We start from the raw sequence: 17,724 nt of genomic DNA on the forward strand, positions 1-17,724 counted from the left end.
TTTGCTTTATTTAAGGAAACTTTTATTCACTCATATCAGGGGTTGGAGGGAAATACAAAAAAACATGCCGGGGCTGGAGAGATCAAGGCTCATCAGTTACAAATATGGACTGCTCATGCTGAGGACAGACGCTGATTCTTAGCACCTTCATCCAATGACTCTGGCTCCACGAAATCCAATGCCCTCTTCTGGCCTTTGAGAGCATTTCCATTTAAGTGTACACATTTACATTTAGATACACACACACAACAGTGACAGGATATGACCCAAAGCATCTTTTGTTTCCCTTCCTGATATCTAGATAGGTATGTCTGTCTGTCTACCTATTTATCTATCTACCTATTTGAGAGGTCTCTCTACATAGCCCTGGCTGTCCTGGAACTCACTATGTAGATGAGGCTGACTGTGAACTCACAGACATCAGCTCACTTCTGCTTCATGCATGCTGTGATTAAAGGTGTATGCTTCTGTGCCTACATCCTTCCTATTTTTTTTCCTTGAGACAGGGTTTCTCTGTGTAACTTTGTGTTTTTCCTAGAACTCACTCTGTAGCCCAGGCTGTCCTCGACCTCACAGAGATCTGCCTGCCTCTGCCTCCAGAGTGCTGGGATTAAAGGCATGGGCCACCACCACCACCGGGCTCATTCTTTCTCATTTTATTCTCTCTGTTCTGTCTATCCTTTACATATTCATACTTTTGTTTGTTTGTTTTTCCAAGATAGTGCTTCTCTGTGTAGCCTGGGCCCTCCTGAAACTAGCTCTGTAGACCAGGTTGACCTTGAACTCACAAGAGATCTGCCTGCTTCAATCTCCATAGTGTCCAGATTAAAGGATTAAAGGCGTGCACCACCACGCCTGGCTACATACTCATACTTTATATTTTAAGATCCACTTAAAGCTGGGCCATGGTCTACAGAGTAAGTTCCAAGACAGCCAAGGCTACTCAGAGAAACCTTGTCTCGAGAAAAAAAACCAACAGCAAAGAAATAACAAAAAAGAGAGGAGTAGGGCTCCGATGGGTCGTAGCCGTGGCCACTCCCTGCGGAGGGAACGTAGCAGTCCAGGTCCACATCACAGGATCCAGAAAGAAGGCGCCAAAAAAGGTCCAGAAGGAGCCGCTCAAGATCCCCACACCAGCCGGGCGGTGGTGGCGCACGCCTTTAATCCCAGCACTCGGGAGGCAGAGGCAGGCGGATCTCTGTGAGTTCGAGGCCAGCCTGGGCTACCAAGTGAGTTCCAGGAAAGTCGCAAAGCTACACAGAGAAACCCTGTCTCGAAAATCCAAAAAAAAAAAAAAAAAAAGATCCCCACACCAAAGATGCTCCAGGTCTCCAAGGCGACATAGATCCACATCTCCTTCCCATTCTCAACTGAAGGAAAGAAGAGATGTGGAGAAGAAAGAAACCACAGAAGTAAAGATCGAAGAACGTCCGACCAGTGAGGAAAATCTGGAAGGTAAGACAGAGGAAGAAATAGAAATGATGAAGTTAATGGGATTTGTTTCTTTTGACTCCACAAAAGGGAAGAAGGTAGCTGGCTCCGTAAACGCCTATGCCATAAACGTGTCTCAGAAGAGGAAATACAGGCAGTACATGAATCGAAAAGGCGGATTCAACAGACCTGGATTTTATTGCATGAGACTCGAGGTGTTGGAGAATGTCCCCCCTCATCTGGGTCAGCGAGTATTTTATACTTTGTATTTAATACACCTCCAAATAGGATCTTGGTTCTTCTGTGAAGGCATAGACTTGACTTTACAGGCTCCATCTTGGGGAAAGAGCCACCATCTCAGACCACCTGCTGTACTCAGTTTCAGGAAGGACCTCAGGAATGTGCCATGGCAACTGGAACAGATACAGAGCAGTATCCTGCAGACATCCTGTCTGCAGTTTATTCCCTTGAAGATATCTAGATAATCCTGCTGAGCAGTCCAGATAATCTTGTTCAGCGGGCTGTGGTTCCCCGCCAAAAGTCTAAACCAATGGTTTCAAATGTGGTTTCGCCCCCAAAGTCTAGACCAATAGTTTCAAAAAATCACCTATGCCATATCCCTTCTACCCAATCCCAAGTTGCCAATTCCTGGCTTGTGTTTTTTCCCTATAAAAATTCTCTACACCGGGGCTCATGGCTGACACCACATTTCCTTCCATCTGCTGTGCGGTGGCCCAGGTTGAACCTGAATAAAAGGACCCTTATGTGCTTGCATCGAAACCGGCTCCTATATAAAGTAAGGAAGTCTTATTTGTGACACTCAGTGTACTTACTTTTCTCAGGAGGTAGGTAACACTTTTTAGGTGGTGTCCTTGCGGTGGCTACAGCCTGTTTGTCTTGTTCATTTGAACCTGTGTGTGCTTTCTTTCTGGATGCTTGTTAGGAGTTCTTAGAAACTGAAAGTAACTTAGATATGAGTTTCTCCAATAAAACTGTATTTTTACCCATTTAAAAAGCAAAATAACAACAAAAACAAAACCTATATCATGTTCCTAGATCTCTACAGCTTCTTTGAAACTTTGCCTTGGCCATACTGTCTGAACTTAACTATAGAATGCCTTTTCACTTTAAAAAAAAAATTATTTATTTTATTTTATTTTTTTCTCGAGACAGGGTTTCTCTGTGTAGCTTTGTGCCTTTCCTGGAACTCACTCTGTAGACCAGGCTGGCCTTGAACTCACAGAGATCCGCCTGCCTCTGCCTCCCGAGTGCTGGGATTAAAGGCGTGGGCCACCACCGCCCGGCCGCGCACTCATCTTAAGTTAACCCATTTCCACTAATCTATGTATTGCCATGTTTCTCCTGGCTTTACCTGAGTTCCATTGTATCTTGCTTCTCAGGCAGTGGCTCACAGCATCCCCTCTGACCTGCCTCTCTTCTCCCTGTCTCTCTCTTGGATTTCCCGCCTGGCTATATCCTGTCTTGCCATGAGCCAGAGCAGCTTCTTTATTAACCAGTGGTAGCAACACATACTCACAGCGTACAGAAAGACCATCCCATAGCACTTCCCCTCCTCCTTTCTGATACAGGGTTTTTCTGTGTAGTCCTGGCTGTCCTGGAACTAGCTCTGTAGGCCAGGCTAGTCTCAAACTCAGAGATCTGCCTGCCTCTACCTCCCCAGTGCTGGGATTGAAAGCAGGCACTACCACACCTACCCAGCCTAGGCTATTTTTTTTTTTTTTTGTAAGAGAGAAATAGACCATACATATACTAATTACTTCTACTGAATTAACTTAAAAACCTTAACAAGAAAAAGCTACATAGTCCTGTTCAGTCCCAGATGCCCAGGGGTACGGTTCCACTGGTGTGTACTCTCACCTAGATGTCCAAGGCCCTCGATCAGATCCCTTGCATTGAAAAAATAAAGTGCTTTAAAACTGGTGTGGCTATCCCTTCAAACTTCCTCCTACACCTCTCTGATTACAAACATTGCTGGTCAACCTTTGACACGGACTTGATTAAATCTATCTTATGGAGATGACCTATGGAGCATGGCGATTACTGTTGGGCACAGTGACAGCTAGTGGTCCTCTTTCTCCACCTGTGCCGCAGGACCGTGGCTTTTGTCTTTAGTGACTTTTCTGATTCTTTGTCAGTCTTCCCCATTCCCTCCCCCACTGTTTTTTTTTCAGAGTTAAGTCGCCCAGGCTGACCTGGAACTTACAATTGCCCGGCCTCAGCACCCGAGTGATGGAATTACAGGTATCACCACACCCAGCTAATAATTCATTACCTTTTAAAGTAGTTTGTTTTTTTCCCCTCCCAGTTTTTTTTAAAAAGTATTTCATTTTAAGTGATGTGTGGGGGTGGGGGTGGAGGGGCAGGCCCCTGTGCGAACCGGTGCCTGAAGGGACCAGAACAGGACACAGGACCACTTGGGGGAGTTGAAGATCCCAGCACCGTGAGCACAAAGCCATCTCACTGGCCCTTACCCGGTATTTACCTTTGGACCCTTCCAAGTGTAAGAACATTCCAGCATCAGCTCCCAAGAGTTGTCCTCTGACCTCCACATGCTCACTGCGGTGTGCACCCATGCCCCTTGCCCCACATAATGTAATAATAATAATAAAAAAATGACATTCCCACAGTCTCTCTTCCTGTGGCCGTCATCATCGTCATCACAATTGGCATCATTGCCACCGTCATAACTGGCCTGTTAGGAGTTTGTGCGGTGTCTGGGGGTGGGCTTCTCACAAGGAGCAGGCTTCCCTTTGCTTCTTACAGCAGGGAGGGAGGCGATACTATCCGCATCCAGTCTACACCTTAGGAAGAAAGGTTAGGGAACCGCCATTTTCCTAGCCACCAGGTACCACTTCTCAGAATGGAAAGCAACTTGATTGAATCTTCCGGTTTCTCTGTTCTCACCTCCTTCCTTTATTTTTCCTGAGCACACTTAAATGTACAGGGGTTTTGTTGTTCTTGGCTCTGTTGGGGGAATGAACCTCAAGAATGCTAGGTGAATGTTTACTACTGAACTACATACTCAACCGTAAGTCTGGCTTCACTATACAGCTCAGTTTGGCAATCCTCCTGTCTCAGCCTCTCAAGTGCTAGGATTACAGTTATGAGCCATTCTACCTGGTTCATAAATTGCTTTTAATCATGATCTTTACATTGGGTCCTATGCTTTCTTGTCCATCAGTAACTGTTGAGCACAAGGTGGATACGGTGCTTGTGATGTAGGTAGCTGGGAAGGCAGAAGCAAAAGAATTGTTGGAGACCTGCCTGGGCTACGGAGTATGTAGTGATTATATTAAGAATACAAAAGGAGCTGGGCGTGGTGGTGCATAACTTTAATCCCAGCACGGGAGGCAGAGCCAGGTGGATCTCTGTGAGTTCAAGGCTAGCCTGGTCTACCAAATGAGTTCAAGGAAAGGTGCAAAGCTACACAGAGAAACCCTGCCTCGAAAAACAAAACAAAACAAAAAACAAACAAAAAGATCTTGTGTATCTCTGGCTGACTTGGAACTTTTGATCCTCCTTTGTGCTGGGATCATGCTCCCTGGTGCCCTCTATGTAGTGATGGGGATCAAACCCAGGGTTTCAGGTATGTCAGGCAAGCAAGCACCCCACCAGCTGAGCTGCGTCCCCAGCCCAGAGATATTTTTTTTTAATAACCCCACATGACTGTCAGATGGGTGGAGGGGAGCAGTGAATGCATGCTTGGATTTGGTTCAGCAAAAATGTGGAAGTACATCTGCCTCCCTAGTTCAGAAGGCCAGGCTTTGAATAAAAGGAGAGCTTTGGAGTGTAGCTTGGTGGCGGGGTGCACCCGTAAGACCCCGGATTTATTTCCCAACCTCATACACCTTTAGAAGAGGACAGGGCACTTCCAGGACGGGGAGATCCGGAGTCTTCAGAGGCACAAAGTCTGGGATATGCATGCGCTAGGAGAGTGAAAACAGGCGGGAACAGTCCTGTTTGGGCAGAGCTGAGGGTCTGATAAAGGACTGGAGTTGCGCTGGTGTTTTTAAAATATCTATTTATTTAGACAGGGTTTCTCTAGGCAAGGCTAGCCTGGTCCGGAATGCTGGGATTGGAGGTGTGTGCAGGACTCCGGGCACTCCTCCTTTTCCCCGGTGTCCTGTTCAATGTCCGGGTCACAGGAGTTTTAAGACTGACCTAAGGGAGAGCTCTGAACACTCAGGGAGCAGAATTTGGGTCATTTCATCGGCTCCCTTGGCTGTCGTATGACCGCGTGTCATGCTACTTACGTTTCATTTTCCTATCTGCAAAAAAGGAAGTAATTCTTGTTCCCCTGGGTTTTCTCCTTTCGTCATCAAAAATGAATGAGTTAGGCCAGCCACAGAACACAAACAAAAGGGAAATATGTAATGTTTTGTAAGAGGCATCCATAAAAGTTATGGAGTCCCTGGGCATCTTTATAAGCACCAGGAAAAACTTGTAAAGGAAACATTTAAATGCGTTAATAACTGCATCTCTCACAGGCCCGTTCCTCCTTTAAGCCCCTCGGACTTAAAAAATAACGAAAATGGGATGCGGTTCGCTTTCCATTACTCTGGCCACTGGTGAATTACACACTCATTTCACCCCGTCGTCATCAACTCTCGGGGAAGTTTAAAAGGACAAAAGAAGAAAGCGGAATCGGCTGGCTTTCCGTGGTATTTCCACGTGTACGTGGGGACTTTCCTTTGAGCCAAGGCTGAGGTCGGGGCCAATAATAGCCGGTATCGCCTGACTGCTAATACCAAGCTGATGAGGAGGTGACTACCCCAGCAACCTCTGATTAAACACAGCGGCACTCTCCCACCCTCGCCCGCGATCAGGAATTTTCCTCCTTCCTCCCGCCCTCTCGGAAGGGGCTGAGGCAGCATCTGGCACCAGCCAGCTAACATTTGTGTCGTGATTTCCTCTCTCAGGCACACTCGGACACGGATCATTTCTGAAGGAAGGGATCAGGACCCACTGATACCCTTTTAAGTTTTCTTTCTTTCTTTTTTTTGCATTTCTAAATCGAGGCTCTTCATCACCGGCTCCTCGCCGCCCAGGTCTTCTCCTCCTCCAGGGTCTCGGTGGGAAACGGGGCTCGCCCCCACTCTGCTCGCAGGCCTGTCTGGGACCGACTCCTTCCCTCCCTCGGTGTGCAAACGCCGGTGACTCACGTCTTGCACAGCCTTCGCCCCCCAAAACACCACCATCACCACCCCCAGGATCTTAGCCCACAGCGCATCGTCACCCCGCCCCGGCAGCCTTGGAGGTCTCCGGGCTGAGTCACACAAGAGGACCACCCTGGTCGGCATCCACACACACACACGCGGTCCCTCCTCGCGGCCTCCGCGCCGGCCGGCCACACCAACGCCCTTCCAGGGCTCACAACTCGCCACGCTCCAGCTCCAGCCCTGGGATCCCACCCCCCCCACACCCCCAGCCCGCAGCCCCCACCCCCAAATCTCCGGGAAACCCAGCGCCGGCGGAGCTGGCCCGGGGCGGCCTTTGATGGCTTTGTTATTGTTTGGGTTTGAATCGATACGCCCCTCCCCATCCTTCCTCCCGCCCTCCACCCCCGCCCCCCCCCCCCGATCCCACCCCACCCCACCCCACCCCCGGCCGCCGCGCGCGCCACCCAGCTCCCGCCTCCCCGCACGCCCCGCGCCCCTCCCCCTCCGTTTTGGCGCCTTTTCCTTCCCGCCACGTCGTGGCGGCGTTAAGAGGACCCATTCTGACCGCGAGGCGCGGGGCGGGGCCGGGCCGGGCGGGGCGGCGGTGGGTGGGGCCCGCCGCGCGCTATGCAGATCAGATCGCTTCTGGTTGGCTGGAGCCGCGCCCGCGGGGTGGGGCCGGGGACAGGGGCGAAGCCGCCAGGGGGCGGAGCCGAGGGGGAGCGGCCCTCGTCCCGCCGCCTCCCCGCCCCCTCTCCGCCCTCCGCCACCGCGCCAGCCGGGCTCCCCGCCTCGGCCTCCCGGAGAGGCCCCGCCCCGTCCCCGCCCGCCGCGCGCGCCCTCCCCAGCGGCGCGCTCCGCCCCTTTACTCCTGGCGGCGGGGCGAGCCGGGCGTCTGCAGCAGCGGCCGCGGTGGCGGAGGAGGCTGGAGGGGAGTCGGCAGTGCCGGCGGCGGGATCGGCAGTAGCAGTAGCAGCGGCGGCCGCAGCGGCAGCAGCAGCAGCAGCAGCAGCAGCGGCAGCAGCAGTCGCAGACAGCAGCAGCCCTGGGTCCCGCGGCGCCACTCGCCCCGCTGCCTCCCGTACTGCCTGACCCGGCCGGCGAGCCCGCCCGCCGCCAGCCCCGCCAGCGCCCTCAGTCGTCCTCTGACTCGCCCTCGGCCTTGCGCGCCAGCCGCAGCCCGAGCCGCAACGCCACCCGCAGTCTGAGCCCCGGCCGCCGGCGCAGCAGCCCCAGCTCGCTCCGTCGCCGCTGCTGTTCGTCCCAGCACCGGCCCCGCACCGACACCCTGGAGGTGGGGATGCTCCTGTCCAAGATCAACTCCCTGGCCCACCTGCGCGCCGCGCCCTGCAACGACCTGCACGCTACCAAGCTGGCGCCGGGTGAGTGTCCCCACCCCACCCCGGGCGCGCGGGTCGTGGAGGGGGGAGAGAGACCCCCGGGGACCCCTGCGTGGGCCTGGCGCTTAGTGTCCCGTGCCTCCTCCCCCTAGGCAAAGAGAAGGAGCCCCTGGAGTCGCAGTACCAGGTGGGCCCGCTGTTGGGCAGCGGTGGCTTCGGCTCGGTCTACTCGGGCATCCGCGTCGCCGACAACTTGCCGGTGAGTGGGCAACCCCGCCTTTGGGGAGGGCGCGCGGAGGGATGCTTTGAGCAGGGGAGAGAGAGAGAATCTGATGGAGACTCGGGGCTCTCTTCCAGGTGGCCATCAAGCACGTGGAGAAGGACCGGATTTCCGACTGGGGAGAACTGGTGAGTGAGCCCGAGCCGGCGACCCTCCGTAGGGGTGGGTGGGTGGGTGGGTGGTGACGGGCGTGCCGGAACCGGCGCGCTAACCCCGGTCCTCACCCTTGCAGCCCAATGGCACCCGAGTGCCCATGGAAGTGGTCCTGCTGAAGAAGGTGAGCTCGGGCTTCTCGGGCGTCATTCGACTTCTGGACTGGTTCGAGAGGCCCGACAGTTTCGTGCTGATTCTGGAGAGGCCGGAGCCGGTGCAAGACCTCTTCGACTTTATCACCGAGCGGGGAGCCCTCCAGGAGGAGCTGGCTCGGAGCTTCTTCTGGCAGGTGTTGGAGGCCGTGCGGCATTGCCACGACTGCGGGGTTCTCCACCGCGACATCAAGGACGAGAACATCCTGATCGACCTGAACCGCGGCGAGCTCAAACTCATCGACTTCGGATCGGGGGCGCTGCTCAAGGACACAGTCTACACGGACTTCGATGGTGAGCCAGGCCCCGGGGAGGGGAGCTGCCCAAGGTGCCGGCCTGGAAGCCGCCGTCGGCCTCGGCTCCGGCCCTTTGTAAAGGTCATTGGGCCGCCTGGCTCGGTGCTCGCAGGGGTGGGGCAGAGGCGAGCTTCCCGGCATAGTACAGCCGGGGATTTCAAGCCGGTGGAGCGAACCTGCAACATTTCTGGCGTGGTTGTAATTTTTTTTTTTTTTTTTTAGTGGAATTTAGGAAATTCCATACTTTCCCGGTGGAAAAAAGAAGTCGTGGGCAACCGGCTATAGCCCAGATTTCTAAAGTCTGACCCAGTTTCCTCGCCAGTAGAAGGAGGTGGAGCCGGTGGTGGTGGCGGGAGACATTGATGCCGGTTTTGTAGTTTGTTTTTGTTTTGAGGGGGGAGTTTTAAGGTAGTTCTTAGAACTGCAGGGTTTTTTTTTTTGTTTTGTTTTGTTTTGTTTTTGAGGGTTGAGGAATAAGAGCCGTGGTTTCACTACACTTGGGGGTGTTGTGGGGTGACGGAGTCTGGAATGAATGTTGTGAAATAAGATCTGTTGCTGGTTTGAAAATTAGTTGGGTGTCTCCCGCGGGGAGACTGAAAACCTATCTATCACAGGGAGGGGCTTGGATCGCGTTCTTTCAGAAAAGGAACGGCGGAGGGGGAGAGGAGATCAAAGCAGGAGGGTGGGTCATGAGCTGAGTGGCTCATCCGAACAAACGACAGCCTTTCCAAACTTCTGACTATGGCTTGTGGTTTGTGTTTTCTTTGCCCATGGAGGACGCTGGGTTGGGCTGCATTTTTTGTATTTAACAGTTAATGGCTGGCTGAGTCCTCCCTTGTGTTTTTTTTTCTCCCCCGGGCAAGTCTTTGCTGCCCCCTGTCGATCACCATGAGGTTAGCACTTTTTTTTTTACTATCCAAAGTTTGTAAACAGGAATCACGTGGTCTGAAACCCGCCCTGCGACTCTGCCTTTCCCGTCTAGGGAGGAAAGGGAGTAGGTTTTGTACTTTGCTAGCGCGGAACCTGGAAGCGCCCTGACTCGTGTGTGTATAAGGATCCTCACCCGGTCGGGTCTAGATGAGAATCTAATCTGGCCGGGTCCTGGCCAGGGTCGGTGTGTAGTTCAAAGCTACCCCATTGTGAGTTCTACAGCCTAGGGCCTAAGAGAAGCTTTTCAGTGGCTCTGTGTTTGGGGGGGGGGGGCTTGTAAGGGATTTCGGTTTTGGGTTGGTGCTGGTGGAGAGGCACCATATTTCACTCCCATTTTTGGAGAGAAAAATAATGTATTTTAAAAACCGGGTGTTGGTGGCGGCACACGCCTTTAATCCTAGCACTCAGGCCGAGGCAGGTGGATCTCTGAGTTCGAGGTCAGCCTGGTCTACAGATCGAGTTCCAGCACAGCCAGGGCTGCACAGAGAAACCTTGTTTCATTTAAAAAATTTTTTTTTTTTTTTTATTTAAAGAAGCTACTTGGACTAGTTGCTTTGTTTATTTTTGCTAACACCGTTTTTCTTTCAATTCCCTGGCTGCCAGGAACCCGAGTGTACAGTCCTCCAGAGTGGATTCGCTACCATCGTTACCACGGCCGGTCGGCAGCAGTCTGGTCCCTGGGGATCCTGCTTTATGATATGGTCTGCGGAGATATTCCATTTGAGCATGACGAAGAGATCGTCAAGGGTCAAGTGTTCTTCAGGCAAAGGGTCTCTTCAGGTAACTTCCTCAAGCCCTTTGGTGGTTGGGGTTGTTAGGTTAGAAAGGCTGGTTCTGGGAATGCCCCCCACTCCTAAGTACTGGGATTGCAGGGGTGAAACAGACTAAACCTGGCCCTTTGTAAAAGGGGGTGTGGGGTTATATCCTAACTATCAATTGTATTCATTTTCTTGTGGGGAGAAAGAGTCACTATGTAGGGCCGCTAGCCTGCCTGTGACCTCCAAGTGTGCTGGGTTGACTTAGGAGACGGGGTTTCACTCAGAGTTCTTGTTGGCTTTGGAATCTTGTCTCGGGCCTTTCTGTTTCAGTTTTTGTTTTGGTCATGCTGGAATTGAGACAGACAGGTTTTATATACATCCCACCCTAACCACCAGACCCTGTAAAGTTTAAGTACCAGCATAGACCTGATCTCTTTAACAAAGTTAAAAAAAAAAAAAATCAAGGGCTGTTTAAGCCATCTCCCCTTAAGGCAGTAGCTCTGTAAATATTGTGGTCCCGGTGACCTCATCCTGAGTAGTGTCAGTGTTTGTTGAGTTAAGTGAATTGAATCACCTCATCTTGCTCGGTGATGGCTCATCAAAACCCCTGTCATCCTTCCTATTTCTGGTGAGTGGGTGTCGTGGGAAAGGCACGAGCTATTTGAAGTTTGAAACCACAGGTTTAAGAGGGGAGCCACTTTTTAACTGAGAGCTGACTGGAGGCTTTCAGTATTCAGCCTTTCCCACCGAGAGGACCCAGCAGTGTCCCGAATCAAGTCCATGCCTCTTTAAAAACCCCAGACTTGTGGGCCTTGGGAAGACTTTGCATCACAAAAACCAGTTGAGTCATCCCTAACCTCTGTCTGTCCTGCCTCCTGCAGAATGTCAGCATCTCATTAGATGGTGTCTGGCCCTGAGACCGTCAGATCGGCCATCCTTCGAAGAAATCCAGAACCATCCGTGGATGCAGGATGTCCTCCTACCCCAGGCAACCGCTGAGATTCATCTGCGCAGCCTCTCACCGGCGCCCAGCAAATAGCAGCCTCTCCGCCAGACTCCGGGGAGGGGAGCTGTCTCCCTGCTTCCAGCAGGACCCTGCTTCGGACAGGAACAGCAGTGACAACTCATTCCAGACTCCAGGTTCCTGGAGCAGCCTCCCCACAGGGGAGAGAGACTCGACTTCACGTTTTCCAGGCCCCTCTGCCCCCTGCATAGACGCCTCTCACAGTGTCTAGTTTTACTGGGCTCTGCAGAATCCTAGGGTGGGGGGGTGGGAGTGGGTCCGAACCCTGCCATGGAACTTTAGTCACCACGGAGACTTCCGGGTCACCAAGATGGGCTAGGGTAGGGGGAAAATATGTTGGGGGTGGGATTAAAAAAAAAAAAAAACAACGAAAAACTAGCACCATATTTTAAGTCCCTGTCACCTCTTCCAACTCCTCTGAGTGCCTTCTGTGGGGACTCCGGCTGTGCTGGGAGAAATACTTGAACTTGCCTCTTACCTGCTGCTTCTCCAAAAATCTGCCTGGGTTTGGTTCCCTCCTCTTTTCCCATTCCCGTTCTCTCCCCCCCCCCCCCACTTCCTATGAAAGGTGCCATGGAAGAGGCTGCAGGGCCAATTGCTGATCCGCCCGCCCTTCTTCTGCCTCCTTTAGTAGAACGAGTGAACTGGTCTTCCTCTTTGGTTTCCACTTAACTGTTTCAAAGCCAAGACCTCACACAGAATGCACACTCAATGCAACAACCAGACAGCTGTAAATGTGTGTACAGTCGGCATGGTAGCCTGCAAAAGGACTGTAGTTGATACAATTTCGAGAAAAAGAAAAATGCCTTTAAGTTATTGTACGTGTTGGGGTTTCTTTTTTGTTTTTTGTTTTGTTTTTTTTGAAAGACGGCACATTCGAGCCTGGAAGTCAATGTTAATGTATTTATTTATTTATTTATTTGGTTGGCCTTCCTCTTCCAAGCTTCCATTGGCTGCTGCCCGAGGATTTTATTGTCGTGTTCTGTTTTGTTTTTTTTTTTTCCCTCCTGACCTGGGGACCTTTTTTGGGGGGTGGGGTGCTGCGATGCTTGCTGGGGTGAAGGGACTCTGTTGGGACAGCTGCTGTAGTTCCTTCTGTGGTGGGGGTCCCTTGCCTGCTTACTGGAGTGGGTCTGGGCTCTGTCTGGGAAGGGGCATTGCTGGCTGTACATAAAAGGAAGGCAGTTCCGGCATGGTGTGCCTTCCGGGATCCTCTGGGGCTGAGCTTCGTTTGAGCAGCATGTAGCCTGCTGGTTTTATCTGAGTGAAATACTGTACAGGGGAATAAAAGAGATCTTATTTTTTTTTTTTTATACATGGCATTTTTTGAATAAAAACTTTTTGTCTTAACTTGTGTTTTCCATTCATTCATTCAAAGAGGGATACTTGGGGTCCCGAGCCAGGTAGAAAAGGCACTTTGAGACTGAATCTTATTTCCTGGTGGGGCGCAGTCAGATATGGGGCTTTCTGCACGACCCAGTGTTAGATGGAATGCAGGCCTTCCCCGCCCCTGAGGCTACCAGTCCCTTTCCCAAAGCTTGGGGATCCTCACCTTTCTAAAGCAGGTGCAGCCATACTAGCAACACTAGGCATGTTGGACAATTTTCCCTGACATGGTGTCCTGTAACTGTGGCTGGCACTGAGCCTTGACTTGGTATTATCACATGCTGGGATTACAGGGGCTGGAGAGATGCCTCAGAGGTAATACTGCCTGCTTTTCCAGAGGTCCTGAGTTCAATTCTTGGCAACCATGTGGTGGCTCACAGCCATCTGTAATGAGATCTGGTGCCCTCTTCTGGCCTGCAGGCATACATAGAGGCAGAATGTTGTATACATAATAGGTAATCTTTTTTTTAAAAAAAATGCTGGGATTACAGACGTGACCACAGGCACCACTTTGGGATTGGTTTTGTTTTTTGAGGCAAGGTTTTACTATGCAGCTTTGGCTGCCCTGGAATTTGCTATGTGTAGACCAGGCTACCCTGGAGCTCCTGGATCCTGCTTCCTGGAGCTCCTGGATCCTGCTTCTGTCTCCTAAGTGTTGGGATTAAAAGCGTGTGTAACCTTGCCCACTCCACTGGAATAGATTTTGAAGCCAGAGGTGGTAACATCTGATTAGCAGAATCATTTGAGTCCGGAAGTTCAAGATTAGCATAGGACAGATCTCAGAATATGCTGAGTAGCCGGCATGATGGAGTAAATTTGTAATCCCAGCATTTGGGAGTTGAAAGTGTGAGAATCCGAATCAGGAGTTGAAGATGAGCCTGGGATACATGAGACCTTGTCTAATCAACTAAAAAGACAAACACTCTGTTAGACAGGGCCAAGTGGATCCCTATGAGTTCAAGGCTAGCCTGGGCTAGGGTTCCGGGACTATATAGGTCCTGCCTCAAAAGGTGGTAGGGACAGAGGGTGGAGATGGAGAGATGGTTAATAGTTCTTCCAGAAAACATGGTGGCTTGCAGCCATCTGTAACTCCAGCTCCGGAGGATCCAATGCCCTCTACTGGCACTTAGTGAGGGCACTAAGCATGCGAATAAGCACGAGCGCACACACAAACATGTGGACAAATCACCCAAGAAAAAGAAAATACTTGCTCTTGCAGGGGACCTAGGATTGGTTCCCAGCACCTATATGGCCTCACATCTGTCTATAATTCCAGTTCCAGGGGATCTGAGACATGCAAGTAATGTGTGTGCAGATATACGTGTAGACCAGCACTCATACACTAAAGAGAAAATACATCTTTTAAAAAAGATACGAAGAGCGGCAGCGGCGGTGCACGCCTGTAATCCCAGCACTCAGGAGGCAGAGGCAGGCGGATCTCTGTGAGTTTGAGGCCAGCCTGGACTATACAGAGCGAGACCCAGGACAGGCAGCAAAGCTACACAGAGAAACCCGGTCTGGAAAAAATAAAACAACAACAGCAAAAACAGGAAGTGCTGTTCTAGGGTCTGACTTTATAGCCCAGGCTGGCCTTGAACTCACAGCCATCTCCCTGTCTCAACCTCCAGAGTATTAGGATCACAAATTTGGACCATGGTGCTGGATTAGGGCTTGGTTCGGGTCCCTTCACCTTTAGTGAGAAGGTTGGACGTTGACTACGTGGAACTACCTGGCTTGCTGTAGGGTTTCCCCTGCAGCCCACTTGACGGCTTTTGCTGGGACTGAGTGAAATGTTACCCCTAACTATCTTTAGCCCTTGTTTTCATAGGTCAGTGTCTGTTTTGTGTTTTATACTGGGAGATGGGACCCCCAATTTGCCTCACATGTGGTCTGAATGTGTCCTAATATTTGAATCACTGCTGATTCAGGTACTAAATTTTTTTCCCCTCTTTTCAAGACAGGGTTTCTCTGTGCAGCTTTTGGAGCCTGTCCTGGTGTACTAAGTATTAATAATTGTTGTTTTCTTTTTGGAGACAAGGTCTCACGTAGCCTAGGCTGACCTCAAACTGCTTAAACAGCTCAGTATAGCCTTGAACTCCTGATCTCCCTGCGTCTAGGATCACAGACTTACCATCACCACACCCAGGTGTAAACATGGCTGTCTTGTTTCTTTATGCACATTAGTAACAATTCTAACATTCTTACCTCTCTGTGGGTTGTCTTGACCTCTGTGTACCCACAATCTCTTGGGAACTTGGCCCCATGCACTTGTGTTTAGTGGAGGATCCAGGCCACAGTACCCTCCCTCCCTCCCTCCTTCCCTCCCGCCAGAGATGTCCACTACCACTTCGGCTTGGACTAGGTCCCAAACCCCAGCACAGCCTCCATGTGGCTGCAGAAAGGAAGGAAGGATTTCTCAGTTCTTGGGGGCTGATTTTCTGAAGTTCCTCTATTCCTCACCCCTCCATCCTCTCCTCCTTCCTGTACACACTGCCGGGCAGCTCCAGGAGTCTAGGCACGCCTTGCATCCTTTCCAGTAAAGTTGCAAGTGAACAACTGGAAGTTGCTAGGGTTTTCTAATGAAATCTGGCAGAGCCTCACCCTACCTGCCCTTGAAATGAGTTGGGGCCTTTTGCTCATCTGTTGAGACTGCTGGGGAAAAGACAGTGTGTCTGGGGAAGGGCAAACACATTCTTTTTGGGTAGACGAGGTCAGAGGTCAGGAGATGGTAGCTGGTTTTCTTTCTTTCTTTCTCTTTTTGGAGACAAGGTCTCACTCACTATGTAGTCCCCGGCTGGCCTGGACCTCTTTATGTAAACCAAGTTGGTCTCAAACTCACTGAAATAGATCCACCTGCCTCTGCCTCCCCGAGGGCTAAGCTTAAAGGTATGTGCCACCACACACCACACCCTTCTTCTTCTTTTGAGACAGCATCTCATACATTCCAGGGTAGTTTTGAACCCTGGGATTACAGATGTACCCAGCTGAGACTAAGAGCTCCTGGAGAAGGCGAAAGGTCCTAGCTGGTCTTCTTGTCGGGGCAGTTTCGGAACAGTTGTTAAGGACATCCATTGGGGAATCAGCCTTGGGTTCAGATCCTACCATTTCCCTCATTCTCCACGACCTGGTCATATTATTGAGACCAACGAGGGGCCGCTGTGTAGAAGGACCTGTTCTTGACTGGGTTGTTAGAAAGAACGGTTAGGTATTATTGGGTGTGTGCACATGCAAATCCCTCCTGCAAGTTCAGGACGGTTCCAGGCAGGTCCCGGAGTGGTGGTGAGGGTGTCAGGGTTGTGGTTGTCACGTCTATGGAGTAAGAAGAGGATTGTGACCTGGGGGGGGGGGGGTAGGCTCAGCTATTTGGGTACTGCTTCTTCTCCAAGAGCTGGAGACCAGGGTGTTCATGTCTCTCTTGATTTGCTGTGAGAGCAACACAGCATGGTTTTGACATTATTTATAGACATAGCCGGGGACTGGAGAGACGGCTCAGTGGTTAAGAGCACCAACTGCTGTACCAGAGGACCCGGGTTCAATTCCCAGCACCCACATGGCAGCTCACAACTGTCTGTAACTCTAAGATCTGACATCCTCACACAGACATACATACATACACCAATGCACATAAAAATAAAGGAAAAAAAAAAAGACATTGCTGTGCTTCCTGTGCAGGAGGCAGGAGATGGGGGATGGGGACCACGACTGAAGAGACTGGGAAGGCTTCAAAGGGGAAGCAGCGTTTCACTGGTTTATTTTATTATTATTATTTTTAATTAATTGATTGATTAATTTTTTTTTTGAGACAGGGTCTCAGTATGCAGCGCTGTCTGGGATCCGATGCCATGGTGACCTGTGGCGGTCACATGACAGCTTGCCAGAGTTTTTTTTTTTTTTTTTTTTTTTTTTTTTTTTGGTTTTTCGAGACAGGGTTTCTCTGTGTAGCTTTGCGCCTTTTCTGGAGCTCACTTGGTAGCCCAGGCTGGCCTCGAACTCACAGAGATCCGCCTGGCTCTGCCTCCCGAGTGCTGGGATTAAAGGCGTGCGCCACCACCGCCCGGCCAGAGTTTTTTTTCTGTCCTCCCACCGCATGGATCCCAGGAATCAAACTCAAGTTATCAGGCTTGGCCGCAAGCACCCTTCCTCCTTGAGTTATTTTGATAAACTCTAAGTCTGCTTTGGGAAGGGTAGGCTCCATATTGACATTAAACATTTTACCCACTTCATGTGTATGGGCATTTTACCTGCCTACATCTGTGTACCATGTGCACCCCTGGTGCCTGAGAGTTACCGACAGCTGTGAGCTGTCGTGTGCGTCTTCAGGAAGAGCAGCCAGTGCTCCTAACGCCTGAGCCAACTCTCCTCCTCCCACCTGACATGTTCATCCCTGGATCTAATGTATCTTCATCACCTTTACCCCCAGCCCCTCCCTTCTCCTCTCCCTCCTGCTGAGAACCTTCCTCCCTTACCTAACAGTGATCTCAGGAGACCAGGCTGGCTGGCCTTCAATTTGGAAAAGTAGCAGAGGGTGACCTTGAACTCCTGACCTTGCTGTAGCCTCCTGGTACTGGGATCACAGTGCCCTGGCGCCTGGCCCGGGGATTTTTACACTTGAAAGTGTAGTGAAGTATGATAGTATTTGGAGGGTTTGTGGGATGGCTCAGCTTTGGCGAGTGAAAGGCTCTTCCTGCCAAACTTGATGATCCGGGTTCAGCCGCTAGGGCCCAGAGCCGTATAGTGGGAGGAGAGAAACAAGCCCTCCAGGTTGTCCTCTGACCTCTTCATGTGTATCATGAC

General features: G+C 51.1%; 1 protein-coding gene and 1 long non-coding RNA gene across 3 annotated transcripts; one reads left to right on the forward strand and one right to left on the reverse strand.

Annotated features, from left to right (window-relative positions):
• Positions 1-1,460: 1,460 nt before the first annotated feature.
• LOC121824670 (uncharacterized) lies at positions 1,461-4,063 on the reverse strand. The gene is made up of 3 exons (XR_013046886.1): positions 3,935-4,063; positions 2,265-2,387; positions 1,461-1,844 (listed from the first exon to the last, which is right to left on the reverse strand). It is a non-coding gene; the product is annotated as an uncharacterized LOC121824670 (long non-coding RNA).
• A 3,421-nt stretch (positions 4,064-7,484) lies between these two features.
• Positions 7,485-12,894, forward strand: Pim1 (Pim-1 proto-oncogene, serine/threonine kinase). 2 transcript variants are annotated; one of them, XM_006983081.4, is made up of 6 exons: positions 7,485-7,993; positions 8,104-8,210; positions 8,309-8,359; positions 8,464-8,830; positions 10,366-10,542; positions 11,402-12,894. In XM_006983081.4, exons 1-6 carry the CDS (start codon positions 7,912-7,914, stop codon positions 11,557-11,559), a joined length of 942 nt encoding a protein of 313 aa, XP_006983143.1. In that variant the 5' UTR covers positions 7,485-7,911; the 3' UTR covers positions 11,560-12,894. The 2 variants fall into 2 exon arrangements, with proteins under 2 accessions (XP_006983143.1, XP_042121750.1); XM_042265816.2 differs by lacking the exons at positions 7,485-7,993; positions 8,104-8,210; positions 8,309-8,359; positions 8,464-8,830 and adding an exon at positions 9,877-9,971.
• Positions 12,895-17,724: the final 4,830 nt, after the last annotated feature.

Source organism: Peromyscus maniculatus, chromosome 21 (assembly GCF_049852395.1).
Source record: "Peromyscus maniculatus bairdii isolate BWxNUB_F1_BW_parent chromosome 21, HU_Pman_BW_mat_3.1, whole genome shotgun sequence".
NCBI classification, from domain to species: Eukaryota; Metazoa; Chordata; class Mammalia; order Rodentia; family Cricetidae; genus Peromyscus; species Peromyscus maniculatus.